The 18,685-nt window shown below is 38.3% G+C and overlaps 1 protein-coding gene across 15 annotated transcripts in view; it reads left to right on the forward strand.

Moving 5' to 3' along the window:
- The window catches only part of DNAH14 (dynein axonemal heavy chain 14), a 74,066-nt gene that overhangs the window by 17,833 nt on the left and 37,548 nt on the right, over nt 1-18,685 (forward strand). For 12 of the 15 annotated variants that reach the window (XR_010471635.1, XR_010471636.1, XR_010471631.1 and 9 more), the window contains exons 1-6: nt 97-6,063; nt 8,441-8,533; nt 10,243-10,355; nt 14,860-15,026; nt 16,671-16,742; nt 17,537-17,671. Coding sequence is in view for 8 of the 15 variants with exons in the window: in XM_065058583.1 (XP_064914655.1) it covers nt 5,827-6,063; nt 8,441-8,533; nt 10,243-10,355; nt 14,860-15,026; nt 16,671-16,742; nt 17,537-17,671 (817 nt within the window). In the remaining 7 variants the exon portion in view is untranslated. Of the gene's footprint in view, nt 1-96; nt 6,064-8,440; nt 8,534-10,242; nt 10,356-14,859; nt 15,027-16,670; nt 16,743-17,536; nt 17,672-18,685 lie in introns of those variants that run through there. The other 3 variants (XM_021299568.2, XM_021299570.2, XM_065058588.1) reach the window with 2 other exon arrangements.

An 18,685-nucleotide genomic window follows, 5' to 3' on the forward strand; every position in this document is an offset into this window, starting at 1 on the left:
AATGGTCTGCTGGCTGAATACAGATGACACCCTGATATGATTACAGTCAATGGAAATACAACACTGTGCTTAGGCTTTGTTTGTGTAAGTGCGTTTATACAAGATTTAGTGAGAAGTTTCATTTCAGAAATGCTGGATGAGTTTCAATGACTAGCTTGTAGAAACTAATGTGACATTTCCAGAGAAAACTGGAAGTTTCAAAAGTTTATTTTTCTGTGGAGTCATCACTCCACTGGAACTGTGTGTGCAGTTTCATCAGCTTTATTTGTGCTGGGTGCACAATAGAAAAGATCTTTCTTTAAACAATTTGTTACAGTGACTATAATCCTGCGTTATCATCACCATTATTAATACAAAAAAAAATTTCATCTTCACCTAGATCCTACCCTTTTCCTATGGATGATCTATGCCAACAGCAGTGACTTTTTTACAGCATTGTGAATACACAGTTTACTTTACGAATACAAAAATTATTCATGATACTGCTTTCAGCTTGAATCTTCCAGCCCAGCAAAATGAGAACATTGATGGGCATGAATAATCAATCAGTGACATATATCCTTGTCAGCTCAATATTTTTCAGCAATCTTGTAACGGAAATGAGGAAAAAATTCTGTGTGCATGTTTGTATTTATGCATTAATGGCTGACAGTTTTAATTATTGTTTAATATTTCTATTTAAGGGGCTAGACGTTTAATCATCTGATTACCCAGACTCTTCCTCGGCATTCCATCAAGTTTATGAATAACCTGTAATGACGGATGGTAAAGGGCATTTCCTGACAGTTATTGACTGACTGTAGTTGCTGAGAGATACAGGCAAATAGCTACACAACCACCTGTAAGACAATGACAAGACTGACTTCTCAAGACAAAATCTTTGGCTAACAACTTCTTAAATTTTCCCTTTTTGCTAATCATGTTTCTCCTAGGGTTGTTCTTTCAGAACCTTTTGGAGTTTTATGGAATGAAAGCTGTGTATTTTCAGGCTAGTTAGTAAAATTTTTTGCTTTTAACATTTTTCAATAATAGAGAATAACATAAACCATTGTAAACTATGAATCAACAATATTTCACCAAGATATTGGCACAAAAAGAAAGTAACAAGAACTTGACCAGACACCTGACTGTGTATTTCTTGCCAGTATGTGATTCTCCCTTCAGGCTTTTTCCAAGGTTAGAACATAAAACATTTTAGTGGAATTCAACATCAGTAGTTTGTCTAGCAGATTACTGTGAAATCCGTGCTTTTAAAGAAGACAAAATTCATCTTTCTTATTTATTAATACTATTTGAAGGATCTTCTTTGACTTCCCTTATTAGATTCTAGACTAGCCCTGCAGAATGCTAGAAATTCAGTCTCAGTTGAGTCTGCAGAGCTGACACGCATCAGCATTTGTTATCACATCTTAAGCAAAACTCAGAAGACAAAATAAATCCTGCAGATGGCAAGGTCATGAACAGCCTTGTCACTTTATTTTAAAAGAATTTGGAGTTTCTGCCTTTTAGGGGAAAGGTTCAGCTCTCATAAGGTGGAAAATTTTAATATATAACAGTCTGTGATGTTTCTTTGAAAATAGGGGTCCAGTCTACATGGTTCATTTTTCTATTTTTTTATTTTTTTTAATAAGAGTTGCCATATTAAATGGTAATTGATGCTGACCTATCTATAACATTTAAGCTGCCTTCTAGTTCCAGGCAGCATATTTCCTCCTGGCTGAACTGACTGTAAGGCTGACAATTAAGACCAATTCTGAAGGCATTTTCTCTGCCATCGGTACCTGCAAACTAAGAAAGAAACCATAAATGAATTTCACACTGACATAGTGGATTTTGACCAAAGCATTAACAAAGGAATAATAAAAGTACTTAGTTCATATGGAGAAGAGTGCAGAACAGTATTCCCAAAGTTTCATAAGGACAGCAATGATTTTTTGTCAGGGAACAGTCTGATTTGCAGTCTTGTCAGTTCTGATGTAGCATATTTAAGATTTTGTTCACAAGTATCTCTATCTCTGTAATACATTGTGATTACTTTTATTTTATATAATATAATTTAAGTATATAACCCTGTTCCTTAACCTTGTTGTCCTTCTCTGGAAAATGATGTGTTTCCTCAACAATGGGGATAAATACATACCCGAAGTGTTTTGGAAGGAGCTCCAACAGCAGCTGGACTGATGAGGTTTTCATAGAATCATAGAATCATTTCAATTGGAAGAGACCCTTAAGATCATTGAGTCTAACCATAACCACTAGCACTAAACTGTGTCCCTAAGAGCCTCATCTACACGTCTTTTAAACAGCTCGAGGGATTGGTGACTCAACCACTTCCCCGGGCAGCCTGTTCCAGTGCCTGACAACCCTTTTCTTAAAGAAATTTTTCCTATAATAATACCCAATTTGAAACTTCCCTGGCACAACTTTCACATGTCCCAGTGTAATACAGGGGACACCCGCACCCTGACAGAGGAGAGAGGATGAGCACTCTCACCATTGGTAGGTAACTGTTTCGCTCATAGGTGCATAAGTTACAAGGTATGAGTTATTAGTTGTGAGTTGTGAATTAGAGAACTTGTAAGTTAGAAACTTCATGAATTAAGTCATGAATTAGTGAATTCACGTGCTAGACTAGTCTGTGCAAAGGGAATTGAGCCCTTGTTTTTTGTGTTTGTTTTCTTTCCTGATGAGCTCATAAAATAAAGTTTAATTTACAGAGTGTCCTGTCCTGTAAATTTGAGAGACCCAAACCGACCGTGACCTATGTGCCTTAAGTCTTTGCTGTGAAAATAAAATATGACATTTTCTGTACAGCAGAGTATCCATTGGGGAGCAATCTATATGTCACATTCATGAAGCAATCAAATTAATACAGTTTGATCAGTGTCACTGTAATGGATGTGGAAGCAATCCAGCCTGCAGTACCAGGCTGCACTCATGGTAGGATAAAAACACTTGAAAAAAAGCAAAGCCAGAGAACGTGACACTCTCCTGGCACTATGAGAATTCAGCACGCTTTGAAGGTAAATTGGACCAGTCGTGCAGCAAAGGGATACCTGAGGGGTGTTTGAGCTGGCTTTGCTGGGAGAGCCTCAGAGAGCTGCAGGGAGACCCTGGCTTCCACCATTTTTTCCTGAAAATCAGTGGACGTTCGCTATTGCCCATATCTCTGCAAAAATTGCCCACAAAGTCTCTTCAAGAAATCTCTTCTCCACTGGATCCTTTGTGAGTGTCAGGATGCTTTGGTCACAGAAGTCAGGCACACACTTGTGTAGTTTTTGCTATTTAGGGCCATTCTTTGGTGCTTTATCACCACTTTAAAGAAGGTGAGATACTGTTTTTCTTCAGAGGGGATACTGTTTTTTCTGGAAAAATACTGTCTTCTTCATTTTATACCAGTGAGTAAAAGTTTTCCTGTATCAGTTCCTCTGCTAGGTGACTTGTAACTGCAAACAGGTTTCTTATGAGTCTGTAGATACTTATCTGCACTGTGCGCTTGTGGCCAGGAAGGCCAGTGGCATCCTGGGGTGTATTAGAAGTGGGGTGGTTACTAGGTCGAGAGAGGTTCTCCTCCCCCTCTACTCTGCCCTGGTGAGACCACATCTGGAATATTGCGTCCAGTTCTGGGCCCCTCGGTTCAAGAAGGACAGGGAACTGCTGGAGAGAGTCCAGCGCACAGCAACAAATATGATTAAGGGAGCATCTCGCTTATGAGGAAAGGCTGAGGGAGCTGGGTCTCTCTAGCTTGGAGGAGACTGAGGGGTGACCTCATTAATGTTTATAAATATGTGAAAGGTGACTATCACAAGGATGGAGCCAGTCTCTTCTCGGTGACATCCAATGATAGGACAAGTGGCAACGGGTACAAACTGTAACACAGGAGGTTCCACTTAAATATGAGAAGAAACTTCTTCACGGTGAGGGTGCCAGAGCACTGGAACAGGCTGCCCAGGGAGGTTGTGGAGTCTCCTTCTTTGGAGACGTTCAAAACTCACCTGGACACCTTCCTGTGTAACCTCATTCCTGCTCTGGCAGGGGGATTGGACTGGATGATCTTTCAAGGTCCCTTCCAATCCCTGACATTCTGTGATTCTGTGATCCATGTCGTTCTTGGGATTCCCCACACAGTGAGACCTTCATCTGTTACACAGGTTCCTTCACACTACTACAACAGAAAAAATTCAGTAAAAACCTGTAGGATGCAGGTGGCTCTAGCTTCTTTCCTGATTAGTTGTATTCTAGTATTTTTCAATCATACACTGTGAATGCACTATTTAAAAATGTAAAGATTTTATTTAAATATATTTGAACTTCTGAATCAGACTGGAAAAACATGGTTTCTCTTAACATTCCTCAGACATTCCTGAATACCCTCAGATTAGTTTTGTAATGTGTTAGGCTCAAAATACTTTTAGAAACATTACTTCATATCCCCTAATGAAATACAGTGCTTGCTTTAGCAGACTGTAAATTTGTCAGCATTTGTTCATTTTAATTTTGTTTGCTTTATTTGGTTAGGATCATGTTACCCTTCAATCACTGTTGCAGTAACGTTATTTATCTCAGCACAAAGGGGACACAAAATTCCCACATGGAGAAGTCACCCTAAATAAATCTATGAAACAATGCATCAATACAGTCATATGGAACAAAAAAAAAGGTAAAACAGTTGAAATTAATTTCAAAGCCACATGGAATGTTTCTGGTTTCAAGTAGTAACCAGATTCATGCAATTATTTAAGCCAGCAAACATCTTTGAAATTGCTCCTCAAATTAATTGCATCTAAATTTATAGTAACATGTAGAAAATAATTTTTTTATTCTTAGATTAAAAATGAACATTTTTCAGCTGAGCCTCTCCTAGAACAACAGGATAATAGTGAAAGTCTCAATTCTCAGGAGTCATTCTTTCTAAATCTTTCATAAACCCCAAGCATCTATAGGCAGAAAAATCTGCAGATACAAATTAAGCCACACATTTTAGTGGCTGGAAAATACTGCTTTTTTTCAGCATTCCACTTTTTGTTTTCTTATCAGTGCTAAATGTTAACTACAAGTAGCTTCAATAGGAGCTTTACAGTTAAATCTTCCGCGCATAAGTGGAAAAACAGATGAGTTTCCTGCAAGTACTTATTTATTTTTTTATCTATTGGGATTTTCTTAGTATAAAACTTGTTACTGACTCACCAAACCAGACTTATTCATATTGATGTGTTTGAAAAAAATTATATTTTTTGAGTGTAAGCGTTTCAGATTAGTGAATAAAGGATTAGTCACCATATACAGCTTTAGGGAAAACCATGTATGGTCAAATCAAATACGGACAAGTTAATTCTGAGCAGACTTTTATTTTCCTTTTCAGATTTCTGGTAGTCTGGCAGGTCAGATTAAATATTTTTACACTTCTTCAAATATACTTTGTTCTTTTAATTATGAAATAATTTAATGATTAATGACAAGAAAGTTGAAGGTTATAATCTGTACGCACTGGGCACTCAAAAAGATTTTAAGCTTACTGATTTCAAGATACTGAAGTATTAAATAGTTTTACCTTTAAAATATCTACTTCGGTGAGGGTGTAGTAACATTTGATTATTTCATGCAATTATTTGCTTTAGTATTGTCTTCTTGAACTTCCCGCAGCTTGCAGCATCTCTCCATGACACAAATCCATACTGCAGGAATTGTTGAAAGAAGTCAATGAATTAATTTACTATTGGCTTTAGTCAGTGTTACCACTGAATGTTTTTCACCAAAAACTGAACAGTTTTCACCAAAAATTAACCTTACTTCAACTCTTGATTGTGGGTTTTTATTGCTGCGATCATGTCGGCACATCCTGAACCAAGGCCGGTGCTGCAAAAGCCGTGCAGGGAGATCCGTGAGGCCGCAGCAGCCCCCGTGCAGCACAGGAGATCCGTGAGGCCCCAGCAGCCCTCGGGGACCCCCAGCAACCCCCAACGGTCCCCCCACAACGGCCCCTGGCCAACGGCCGTGGGTCCCAGCCAGAGCGCTGACCTGTCCCAGCTGGAGGTAACATCCAGGTCAGCGGCAATGGAGATGGTGAGTGAAGTTGGGGGGCTCTGGCGGCTTTTTCAGTGCTGAAAGCAAGCTTGTGAGATTGAACACTAAACACAGAGATGTTAAAGCTGTCTGTAGTGGTAAAGTAGGGCTTCTCTTTAGCCATGGCTTAGTTTAGGTTAACTTTGCACTTTTCCTGCATGTAGCGGGCTCCCATATGATGAAAGGGGTGGAAACAAGTTGACCATGGCCATTAAAGCTGCTGAACTCTTCAGGAGTAGTAAGAAAGCAAAACCAACCCTTAAGAGGCTAAGGCTGTGTGCTGCTACAGGCAATAAAATAAATTACCAGCTGAGGGCTACTAAACCTGCATGACTTCTGGTTCAAGGAGTGTCTAAGGGCTGGTGGTTGTCAGCATTGCTGTATGAATGTCCTAGCACTGGTGGGCTGTCTCTGAGCCTGTGTTGCAGATCCTTCTTGGAAAAAGCCAAGCAGTCAAGAAAGATTGTGCTGAACATGAGCCAGCAGGTGTGCCCAGGCGGCTGAAAAGGCCAGCAGCATCCTGGCTTGTATCAGCGATAGTGTGGCCAGCAGGACTAAAGCAGTGATTGTTCCCCTGTACTTGGCCCTGGTGAGGCCCCACTTCAAATCCTGTGTTCAGTTTTAGGCCCCTCACTTCAGGAAAGACATTGAGGTGCTGGAGAGAGTTCGGAGTAGGGCAATGAAGCTGGTGAGGGGTCTGGAGCACAAGTGTGATGAGAAGCGGCTGAGGGAACTGGGGCTGTTCAGCCTGGAGAAAAGGAGGCTGAGGGGAGACCTTATCGCTGTCTGCAACTACCTGAAAGGAGGTTGTAGCATGGAGGGGGTTGGGCTCTTCTTCCAAGTAACAAGTGATAGGATGAAAAGAAATGGCCTCAAGTTGTGCCAGGAGAAGTTTGGATTAGATATTAGGAAAAATTTATTCACTGAAATGGTTGTCAAGCATTGGAACAGGTTGACTACGCAAGTGGAGGAGTCACCATCCCTGGAGGTGTTTAAAAAGACACATAGATGACGTTCTTAGGGACATGGTTTAGAGGTAGACTTAGAAGGATTAGGTTAAGTGGTTGGACTCAATTATCTTAAAGGTCAGTTCTATCATTTATTACTCTATGTACTCTGTTTAAATCATTGAAAATGCAATATGCAACATAATCTCAGTGGTTCTTCTTGATTTAATACTTGGCTTAAATAGTTCCTAAGATTTATCATGGGATGCAAATAAAGCATCTGTTTCTAGACAGCAGGTATTGGAACGTCAGTCACTTTTTTTGGTGGGAAATGAGAGTGTTTAATTCTGGGAGATACAAGCTGTAAGCTAATAACATAGGAAATTAAGATGATGAACTAGCTGAATGTCCTGTCAGACTATTTTCTCTTATGACATATCTGTCTCTTGTCCAACACAAAGGCCAAATCAGTGGAAGGAGGAAACTGCTTTTCCTTCACCCTTTTAAGCAAATGTCAGCCCAGAGCAGCGTTTATAAGTGGTGATACAGAACAGGCTAGTTTTATGCAGTCAGCTGGCATATGTTAAGTCAGATCCTAACCCTAGTTTTGCAGATATTGATCTGCAGTAATTCATTTCAATCTCATTTTGATTTTGTGCGTACGTATTTGCAGTTCATAATTAACCATTGCAAATCAGCTTCTGAAGATAGAGACACCAGATAGAGCTTGCAATACTTAATAGTTTTACCACATTACTTATTAGCATGTCTGGGCTTTGGTGATGCTGTGATTCTGAAGCATGTGAGGGAATGGAGAAGGGGGACCTAACCAGGAAATTCAGCTAATTTGACACCTGAGTGAGACTTGCAAGTCAGGAATGAAGACCTCTGCTCTGTCCTCATGTTGAATGCTTTTTTTACTTTGTATTAATAGCTTCCTGGTTAGAAAGTACAGCAATCTTTTTGAACTGGAGTTTTTAGTTTGCTATTTTTGCCTAGGTTCAGGATTTTACAAAAACCTAAAAAAATCTTTTAGAGTCTTTTAAGTTTTCCATATATACCGTATATAGTACATGACTTTAAAAATTCAGAAATCAATTCTTTTTCTTGTAGAACTTCTTGTAAAATGTATGTTTTTCTTTTATCTAAATTATGATAAATGCGGTAAAGATGTTTGCCTTTATACTTCTGCATTATTCATTTTTCAAAGCAAAGTAATGTTTAATTTCCCACTTAGCGTACAATTAAATGTGTTTAATTTGTCAACTGTGTGAACTTGCAGTTCCAACACTGCAGAAGCAAATATCCAAACACCACCTGATTTCTAATGAGGCATGCAGATCTTCTCAAGTGTGATGCTCATGCTGAGGTATAGCATGGAGATAGTCTTTGCTGCAAATGTAATTCAGTAGGTGTTTTCTTACTGTTAGGATGAAGAACGCCTAATGCAGATGGAGGAGCAAAACAAAATGCTGAAAGAAAAATTAGTATCTCGTCTCCGATTTGAAGCAGAGAGGACAGAGGTATTGTTTATGCTAAAAGGCAGGTATATTGTGTGTGAACTGGCTGACAGCAGTGAAAAAGCCAACAGTGAACTGCTGAGAACATGCATGTTGTTAAAATAGACTATATGTGTTAATATTTAAATTGCAGTTAATATACTCGCTATAGTCCCATTATACTAAAAGTTTGAGTTAGAGTTACCTATTACAATTGTATAGTGTTAAACCAGATTTAAATATAAAAGCATGCATGTTCCTGAATCCTTTCTAAATCTGGGTGCTCCAAAGCCCAAAATTGGATATTTAAAAATTCTGGCCAGTTGCTGCTAATACTAGAGCCAGGCTTAGCTTGTGCACTCATAAATTAAAGCCAGGGCTGTTGCGCCTGCACATCTGGATTGAACCCTGGGCCTGAGCAGCTGGGACTCTTGCAAGTTTAGTGTCAGAGGTGTCTTAAGAGTGATCCAAAAATGACATATAAACAGACCAGTAGTAGAATTAGGGGCTTGTAGAGACTCTCTGGGAGTTGGCAACAGTGTTTATATCAAAGTAACTTTGGCACAGCTGATTTTATTTGCCAATGCAGCTTTGGGACACATAGGGCTGAATAACCTATTGTGTAGGCAGGCATCCTTTGTATGGAAAACCTTGATATACATAGGATGATCCCAGATTTACAGTATTTTCATATACAGCTTTTTTTTTTGCTTATTTTAAATCTGGCTTCTGTCTGGAAAAATGTTATAAAAATACATGTTGATTACCTGTTTAAAGCCTGTGCTGTTGTGGGAGTGAAAGTCTTACTCCTAGGAACCTGGCAAGGAAAACTTCAGAGACTGGCATTTCTATTGAGGCCTTTTCCTGGGGGAAGTTTTCAATACCAAGTAACAAAATACGGAAATTTGAAAGAAAAGTGTTTTTCCTTAAAACCCAGCCACAGTCCTGCCATTATTGGTAGAATCTCCTTAATTTGTTCCTAACCCAGTACCCTCTGCAGGGTACCATGGAGGGCCTCACATTGCTTAACTGTTCTTACCAAATATAACACAGTATGAGTTAACATTCATCATTTAAAGTATCTTCTCATAGTAGTAAATTGTGGCTCTCAAATATGAAACAGAGGTATTATATTCTGTTTTTCATTATCTTAGTTATTTCTGCTTATTCTCATCATTCATACAAGGCTCCAGAATTGTGTTTTATGATGCTAATTTGAATTACCAAAATCAGACCTCTACATTTTACGTGTGTGAATCCCTTACTCTTTCTATAAATCCACGTAAATTAATCTAGTGTATGTGACTAATGGAAGCATTTTCATTTAGTTAGTGTTTGGCTTAAGTGTCCTGAAAAACAGCGATTTTTTGTTCTAAATTTATTATTTCCTTTTCTGAAGGTTTGTAGTTATTTCAGGCTCAGGTTGATGGAAACAGGAAAAAGCAATTTTATACCACATATGAAAATACTATACATTAATTTTAGTGCTCTGAACACCGTTATTTCTAAGTCAATATTATTTTTATAAGTACATTTTCAAGCACATATAATGCTGTTTATCTTAACTTACAAAAATTCTGTAATGAAAGCTGAGTTGTCATCAGTTGTTTTGAAAATATTTTCCACAGCTGTTAAATAAATCCCGTCTTTGTTTTGTTTTTTTTTTTAGATTATAATATATGACCACTTAATAGTTATTAAAATTAATGTATTTCTCTGCCCTTTGTTCCCAGTCATCCTCAGTGGAGCAGAAATACCCTATTCTTCGCACAGCAGTTTACAGAGGAAGCACAGAAAGGAAATACAAAGCACCAATAACAGAGGAAGGCATGTGCTTTGGAAATGTGTATGTGTAATTATATTTCTTTATAACAACTTCTTTTTCTCTTCTACTTAAAGTTTGAAACAGCAATGAATGTATTTTACTGATTTATTTGACTGCTTCCCTGCAAATTCTGTGAAGCCTGGATTGATACTCCAACATAACATTTATAATTTACACCCATTGCAATAGAATCTGATCTCATTTACATCACTGAAAATCTGGAGAGATGCTAGTGAAATTATTGTAAGCAGAATACTGTCTAGTCAATGGGGAATTATACACCGCATTAAATTGTGCATATGTATTCCCATGTACTGTGTTGCTTTCATCTGTATGAAAGAAGACAAGTATTTGTATTTTTCAAATGCAATGATGGAGTGCGATGACTGAGTTGATTTAATAGTTTAGTGTTTATTGTCTTGAAGTGAAACTAAAGGAGTGTTCATGTAGCTCTCAAATACTGCATCAAAAACCTTTGAGGTATCAGGACAAGATGAAGGGGTAATGCCAAGAACTGTAATGCAGTTCTTGGCATGAAGGGGTAATGCCAAGAACCAAGAAGGTTCTGCCAAGAACTGGAGGTTCACAAAAACTGCTGTAGTGGGATCAGTGAAGTCCAGGATCCTGTCCCAGAGATTAGCAGGAGTAGAGACTATATAAGGAGAAGATGTGAGGCTGCCTGCCTTCTGCAGTCCATTTCCCTTGTATTCCCTCAGCATCCCTAATTATTGGAATATTAATGTTTGGGGCTGAAGTTCTGCCAGATATGTGGTTGTGAACCTGTTGACCACGAACTTGTCTTCTCTCTCTTTAAACCTCCTCATCTTGTCATTCTCCACAGATACCTGTGGGAGGAAGCTCTAGATGTCTACAGTCCCCCTCCTCTAGCACAGTTCGTCTTTTGGTTTCCTTTCCCTTTTGTGCAGATAGCAAAAAAGGAAAATATTTTTCTGAATATGAAGAGAAAAGGACACCTTCTTACAGGCAAACCCCATTCCTGAATTTTGTGGTTTGGATTAAAACCACTCTAGGGGTATTTTATCCTAAATTACTCAAAAAAAACTCAAACCAAACCAAAACACAAGTTTTGTCTATCCGTTTCTTCTCAATGGACTTTGAACTAATTGATCTCTTGCACCTAAACGTATATGGAAGATGTAGACATCCAGAAGATGTGAACTTCTTAGTTAGTGAAAAATGAGTTTTTGTGTAGTGGAACCTCAATTTTCATCAGTCCTGAGCCAGGCAGAATGGTCTCCATCCCAAATATTGGAAAGTATTTGACTAGTATGGATCTGTATTCTGGCTTGTATCACCAGCCATGCTGCTAATTGCCTAGTTTAATTATTAGGTGGTGTGAAAGAAAGCTAAGAGGAGGAATCCAATCATAGAAGCTGGAGATGGAAGTGTTTCTGAGGAGTGATTTGGGAATATTAAAGGACAGATTAGGAAACGGCTGGTCTTTCTTAGGTTCAGTGCTCACAGTACAACCTGTTTTGTGCTTGTGTATTTTTCCCGGGTAAAAATTTTGGCTTTGTACTTTTGTCTTCAGAAAAGCATATAAGTACTGCTACTATTATAGTATATCAAGGGCTGCTAACACAGATTTCTGTCTCTTCTTTGACTTTGCCAGCGCTCTATCATTCTTCAGTCAACAGAGGAATCTTATTCGGGGTTGCCATTTGCTACCTGAGGTTTCACTTTTTTTCTCTCACACTTCTCATTCCAGAAAGCAAAACTCATCTTAGCATGGATCTGTCTGCCCTGGCTGTACCATCCAGTTCAGTACAGTCTAGTTCTCTACTCTTCTTTCAGATTGTTTGACAAGTTTCTCTGAGAAATTTTCTCTGCTGTAACCGTGAGACTGTGAAGAAGTGATTTTATGACTGTTAGTTCCTGGTTCTGAAAATAAAGGATGTCCCTGTATTTTTGAATTAAGGAAGATCAAGTCTCCATTCACAGACTCAAGTACAAGATAATTGCTAACCACTGAAATCCTTTGCAGTCAGGTTTGCCTCCCCTATATTTTGGAATAAATTTTCATATTTGATTGCATGTTATCACATGGAAAATGTAATTCAGAGTAAACAAGGGCTGTTATTGAGGAAGATTCTACTGATCTACCAGTCTAGTTAAGATGACAGCAGACAAGCACAGTGCAGCACCATGTCCTAGCTAGAGAACAGATGAGTTTACAAAAAGAAAAAAGTGTTTCTTCCTAGTAGTTAGCATAGGACAGCTGCAGAACCTTGCCCCAGGGAAAGGTAAACATGCAAAAATCAAACTTTATTCTAGTACAAAGAATGTGATTTGTAGGACCATGTCTAAGTTTGGCCAATTTACTCTTCCTCCAGGAATTCCAGGTCTGAGAGGACACAGAGGTGTCTTTTAACTTGACAGTCTCATGAGGGAGATGAGGACTTGCTTGTCTATTCTGGGCCATGTTGTCCCTTGCATCTTCATACTGCTGTGTGACAGATTTGTCTCAAATATATGCAAGGGAGTGACTGTGGTCTCTGCCAGATAATCAGTAGATATATTGATATCTAGATAATAATTGCATATGGTTATCTAGATAGCAGATAATCACTGTTCTGTTGTTAGGTCCTCTCTCACTTTCTCCCATCTTTCTGGAAAGTGGCTGCTGTTCCTATTCTTTCTGATTAGGCCCTGAACTAACACATGGACAGCTTTGAGGTTCAGCTTCTCTAGACGAGCCATACTGAGAATGCGAAGGTAGCTCTTACATCCAGCTATGACTGCTGGCATATCAAGCAAAGCTGGTTTTTGGTTGGTTGGTTGATTGGTATGTTTTTGTCAAAGACCTGAAAATGGTCTTCAAAAGAACAGACTACTGTTGAAGAGCTTCGAACAGCTCAGTGTGTACATACCAGAAGAAAGAAGTTATGGCAAACAAGTACCAGGAGAAGAAAGAAGTTATAGAATAGTGTAACTTCTTTCAGATGTGTTTTTGATATGAACAGTGCCCTCCCTGTCCTTTCTTTTGGTAGTTTGTATTATGGAATTCTGTACTGGAGGAGGAACTTCAAGATTTGTGCATTGGTTTTTCCTGCTTCTGTGGGAAGTGCTTCTATAGCGTGGCTGCTGCTACAGATGTGTGAGAAGCTGGTGTTTCTTCTCTTCTGTGTCCTTCTCTTTGTGTTTTAACTTCTATCAGTTATTTTCCTTATCTTCTTATACAGGCTAATATGTATTTCTCAGAGCTTGCTAGCTTAACCTTGAATTGCTTTTTCATTCATTTTGAACTTACTTAAGAGATTTTCAGATTAGCCAACAAATCTAAGAATTCACTTGGGAAAAATGAAAAAAAACCACAAAACACAGAAACAAACAAAACAAAAAAGGCAAATCCTGTATTACAGTATTATTGTCTTTTATGCTTTCTCTAGGAAATAATTTATTTTTGAAAATAAAACTTATCACCTGATGAAGGTTTTGATTGTGGGGTGACAATAAAACCCTGGCAGATGTATTGTTAACCTCCTCTCTTCCCCCACTTCCCCCTTTTGCTCCTCCCTCTCCCCCCTTCCCACTAAGGACAGGTGATTGGGAGGAAAAGAAGGACAGAGAGAAGAGAGTTGGAAAAATTAACAATGTTTTACTGATGCTACTAATGCTAGAGAAAATATACAAAATATACAAAACCAATCTTGAAAGTCTCAGCAACTGCAGAGCCGGCACCCGGAGTCCTGGATTGGACTCTGCAGCCAACCGGAGCTGGATTCAGTCTGGCACTAGGCCTCAGTTCGCAGGGACGACTAGCAAGGTCCTCTCCTAATGTCGGCCATAAGCAAAAGGGAAAAAGTGATGAGATTCTCGTGATCTCCCACTTTCATATGAAGTATTCACGTGAATGGAATGTTATACACAGTTGGTCAGTTTCTTGGTCACCGGTTTCTCGTTGCCCCTCTCGTGAGATGTCCATCCATGCTTATCAATAACTTCGCATTCCATTGCTAGGTTTAGCAAAACACGTATCTGGTTCTCCAGGAAAATGCAGCTAATATGAAAGTTTTAGCTGACAGGCAAATTCACTAAAAGAGAAACTTTTTTTTTAACAAAACCAGGACATTACCTTATTTCTGCTTTCACAATAGATGCTGTACTCTTTGAATTACTAAGAATTATGAAAAATTATGCCATTGATTTTTTTTGTGTTATTTTCTTAGTTGTGTTTCCCAGAGCTTGAACTTACTTAATCTTGAAGCTCACTTATCTTTGAGACTAATCAAAATAATGATCAGGTTTTAGGTAATATTGCTTTTGATGTGTGTATTGTCAGAGCACAAGAGGTAGGGCTGTAATTTTATTTTGATTTCTTTCCCCACCCTGACTGTATATTTTATTCATCATTATGAAGTTCCTATTCTGTGCCATAGGACAGCTGCATCTTAATCATAAACGCAAACCATTATGTGAGTTGTATTGTAGTTGATTTTTCTATTTTGCCTGTATGACTGAATCTTCAGGTTTTTTCCTAATAGAGTGTATTGGTCAATTTTAGACCTTCAGGAACACATAAGGAGGGAAGAAAAGAATCTGTTTGTCAGCCTACTAGCACGTCAGAGCATGTGACAGTGAAGTTAAAAGGGAGCATGACAAAACCCACAGCTTTTAGAAGCGAAGGAGTTGAGCATGGGTTTGGCATATCACCTTCTTCTCCTGTACATGGTAAAGTACATAAAATGACAGAAAATGGAGTAATAAAAGAAATGGCTTGCTTTCCTCATCATTGTAACAATTATTTTCCAAACACTTGTAAATATACAGTGTACTCCAGTGAATTCATAGCAAAGAACAATGTAAGTCAAGAGCATTCCAGTTTTTAATTCAATTGTGGTCTGATAATTTATTTTCTGTTTTTCTTCTTAGTGGGCTTCTAATATTTGGTGAACTATAACAGTGCTGTGGGCAGCTGTAGTACAAACATACACTTGGTCCCTCTCTCTAAAACCTTTAGAAAGGAATGCTCTTTCTCTGGGCAACAGAGGGATGTCAACAACTCTTACTTTGTAGATGATGAATACATAAAAAGACTCCCGCAAAACTTCACATCCTTTTTTTTTTTTTTAAAAACCACTAACCTTAAGCCTAAACCCTAACCCTAACGCTAAGCCTAAACCCTAACCCTAACCCTAAACCATAAGCCTAACCCTAAACCCTAAGCCCTAACCCTAACCCTAAACTCTAACCCTAACCTTAACCCTAATGCTAACCCTAACACTAACCCTAAACCCTAACTCCTAAACCCTAACCCAACCCTAAACCCTAAACCCTAACCCTAACCTTAACCCTAACGCTAAGCCTAACGCTAACCCCAACCCGAACCCTAACCGTAACCCTAAACCCTAACGCTAAACTGAACCCTAACATAACGCTAACCCTAACGCTAACCCTGACGCTAATGCTAAAGCCTAACCATAAACCATAAACCCTAACCCTAACCCTAAAACCTAAGCACTAAACCCAAAACCTAACCATAATCCTAACCCTAACCATAAACCCTAACCATAACCCTAAACCCTAAGCCTAACAGCTAATCCCTAACCCCTAAACCCTAACCCCTAACCCTAACCCTAAACCCTAAACCCTAAACCCTAACCCTAAACACTAACCCTAAACCCTAACCCTAACCCTGTCCCTAACCCTAAACCCTAAACCCTAACCCTAACCCAAGCCCTAACCCCTAACCCCTAAACCTTAACCCTAACCCTAAACCCTTAACCCTAAACCCTAAACCCTAACACTAAGCTAACCATAAACCCTAACCCTAACCCTAATCCCTAACCCTAACCCTAACCCTAACCCTCACCCCTAACCCTAAAACCTAACCCTAACCTAACCCTAAACCCAAACACTAACCCTAAACCCTAACCCTAACCCTAACCCTAACCCTAACCCTAACCCTAACCCTAACCCTAACCCTAACCTAACCCTAAACCTTAACCCTAACCCTAACCCTAACCCTAACCGTAACCCTAAACCCTAACCGCTACCCTCACCCTAAACCCTAAACCCTAACTCTAACCCTAACCCTAAACCCTAACCGTTACCTAATCCTAAACCCTAACCCTAACCCTAACCCTAACCCTAACCCTTTTTTTAAAAAAAATATAAAATAAAATAAAATAAAATAAAATAAAATAAAATAAAATAAAATAAAATAAAATAAAATTGATTAAAAACAAATAAAAAGGAAAAACTGGAATAGTGGAGGTCTAACACCAGCTTTAGCTCAGTATACCAACTACAAAGTACATAAGAATTGCTGTGGTTTTTAAAAATTACAGTTATTCATTCTTCTTTTCTGTGTAGATTTCCCTCGTCTAAGTTTCTTTAAGCAAGAAGACTGCGTAATGGGCCTTGAATATACTTTTTCCAACAGATGTTAGTGAAAACTAAGTACATTACTATCTTTTGTATCATCCTCCAATTGACTCGGGTTTTTTTCTGAAGTGTCGACTGAGATAATCTCTCTGAAATACAAAATCGTAATTCTTGGAAGTTGTATGTATGACAAAATGAAACTATTCACAAAGACTTGGTGGCCCTGTGATCACAATTCCTGCTCTTTAAAACTCATTGCTAATTTCAAACTAATTTCAACAAGTCAAAATTCAAGCAAGTCTGCAAGCTGGAGTTCCTTTACGTCAGTAATTTTTGGACAATGCTTTGGGTGAAACTTGCAGAAAACATTTTTGAATCAGTTGTGTCTTGTAAGTCCTCAGCACAAAAAATGAATATTGAGAAACTAAGCCTTCTTAAACAAGGCATTGAAGTGTAGGGTTGTGCTGGGTGTGACTGCAACGGAGTTAAATTAAAAGGTTTTCTAGTAATAAACAGGGCCAAAAAAATTACAAAAGTCAATGTGAATGTTATCCTCTTCACCTTATGGGATACATGGAAAACAAATATTACTTTCTTATCCAACCATATTGAAGTAACTGATGTCAACTGATCATCTGAATACAAGTGTTAATGTATTGTCAACAAAAGAAACAGCTTCTTGTGTGTGTGTATTTCTCTCTATGTACAAATATTAGAACCGTCAGAATGCATTTGGGGAAGTAGATGTTGCAGAAATGTAAAATTGTGGGAAGGTTAACTTAGACGAGATAATAAGTGTGCATAGTGATCTGCTTTAAATGGCTAATATATTCTTTTTAATGTGTTGGTTGCAGATAATACTAGAAAAACTGAAATGCAAACATCTGTTTTGGAACCAAGTGACCATAAAAAGACTCGTGAGCAACAAAAGCTTGAAAAATCTTACAAAAAGCCTGTGAGAACTAGAGTTTATTCTTATGATAGAACAGGTGCGTAGGTTGTATCATCGGTGAGGGGGGAAGATTATGCTATTGGTTATGCCTGTACATCCAGTGTATGTCAGATTTACATTGACATAACTGAGAATAAACTCAACCACTACTGTGCTGCCTCATCCCTCTCCTGCAGTTGGATTAAGAGCACATGTGTAGGGGAGAGTTGATGCAGCTGTAAATGAGCGAGTGCTGCCATTTCCAGTCTTATTTCAAAGGCCAAAAACTTTATCCCCTGTATTCACCTTCTGATTGTTTATATTATTAGACCTGATCTCAGAGCAGAATTTACTTTCAGCCAGGAAATTTAATGTTGTTTATATTTTATAGTTAGCTACAGTAAGGTTTGTAAAGAGTAGTCACATTTTTCCTTCTTGTCTTCCAGGATTAGTGTGGGGGAAAATACATTTTAATCGTTATTTCTTCATTTAAAAGATCTGTCACAGAATCTGAAAACTATGAGGGAATGATACCACAATGGATTCTAATTTTTTTTTTTCCAGTTTTTTTTTTTTCAATGCATATTGTCATAGGGATTAAAAATTGTGGGGAAAATATTCTTAGTGCTTTCCAGGACTTCTCAGATTTTTTTTCCATAATGTTATACAATCTTCTGTTCAGCTAGAGTGGTCTTCTCCTATATAGGACTTGATCAGTCTGATTTCAAAAGGGATAGTTTGTTTCTATGTAAAAATGAATTTCTTTAGAATATTTAAAATAACAGTATTAATTGTTATTTTGTTTTCAATGTTCTTTTTGTTTAGCTGAGATTTTGCTCAGCCTTCAGAAACCTTTTCTCATTCTTTCAGTCTTTTTGGCATTTGAAAAGGTCTTTGGCTTGTAAATCATGGGGTGTTTTCTTTTTTCTACTGCATACTCTAAATTTTACTGTGCAAATTACACCAAAGAGCAGTGAAAAAATCAGTGGAAATGGAAGTTACTTTGAAATCACTTGAACCACTCTTCTTCAGTTGCAGGAAAATACATTTAGAGTATCTGATCCCTTTTTCT

Source organism: Columba livia, chromosome 3 (genome assembly GCF_036013475.1).
Source record: "Columba livia isolate bColLiv1 breed racing homer chromosome 3, bColLiv1.pat.W.v2, whole genome shotgun sequence".
Classification (NCBI taxonomy): domain Eukaryota; kingdom Metazoa; phylum Chordata; class Aves; order Columbiformes; family Columbidae; genus Columba; species Columba livia.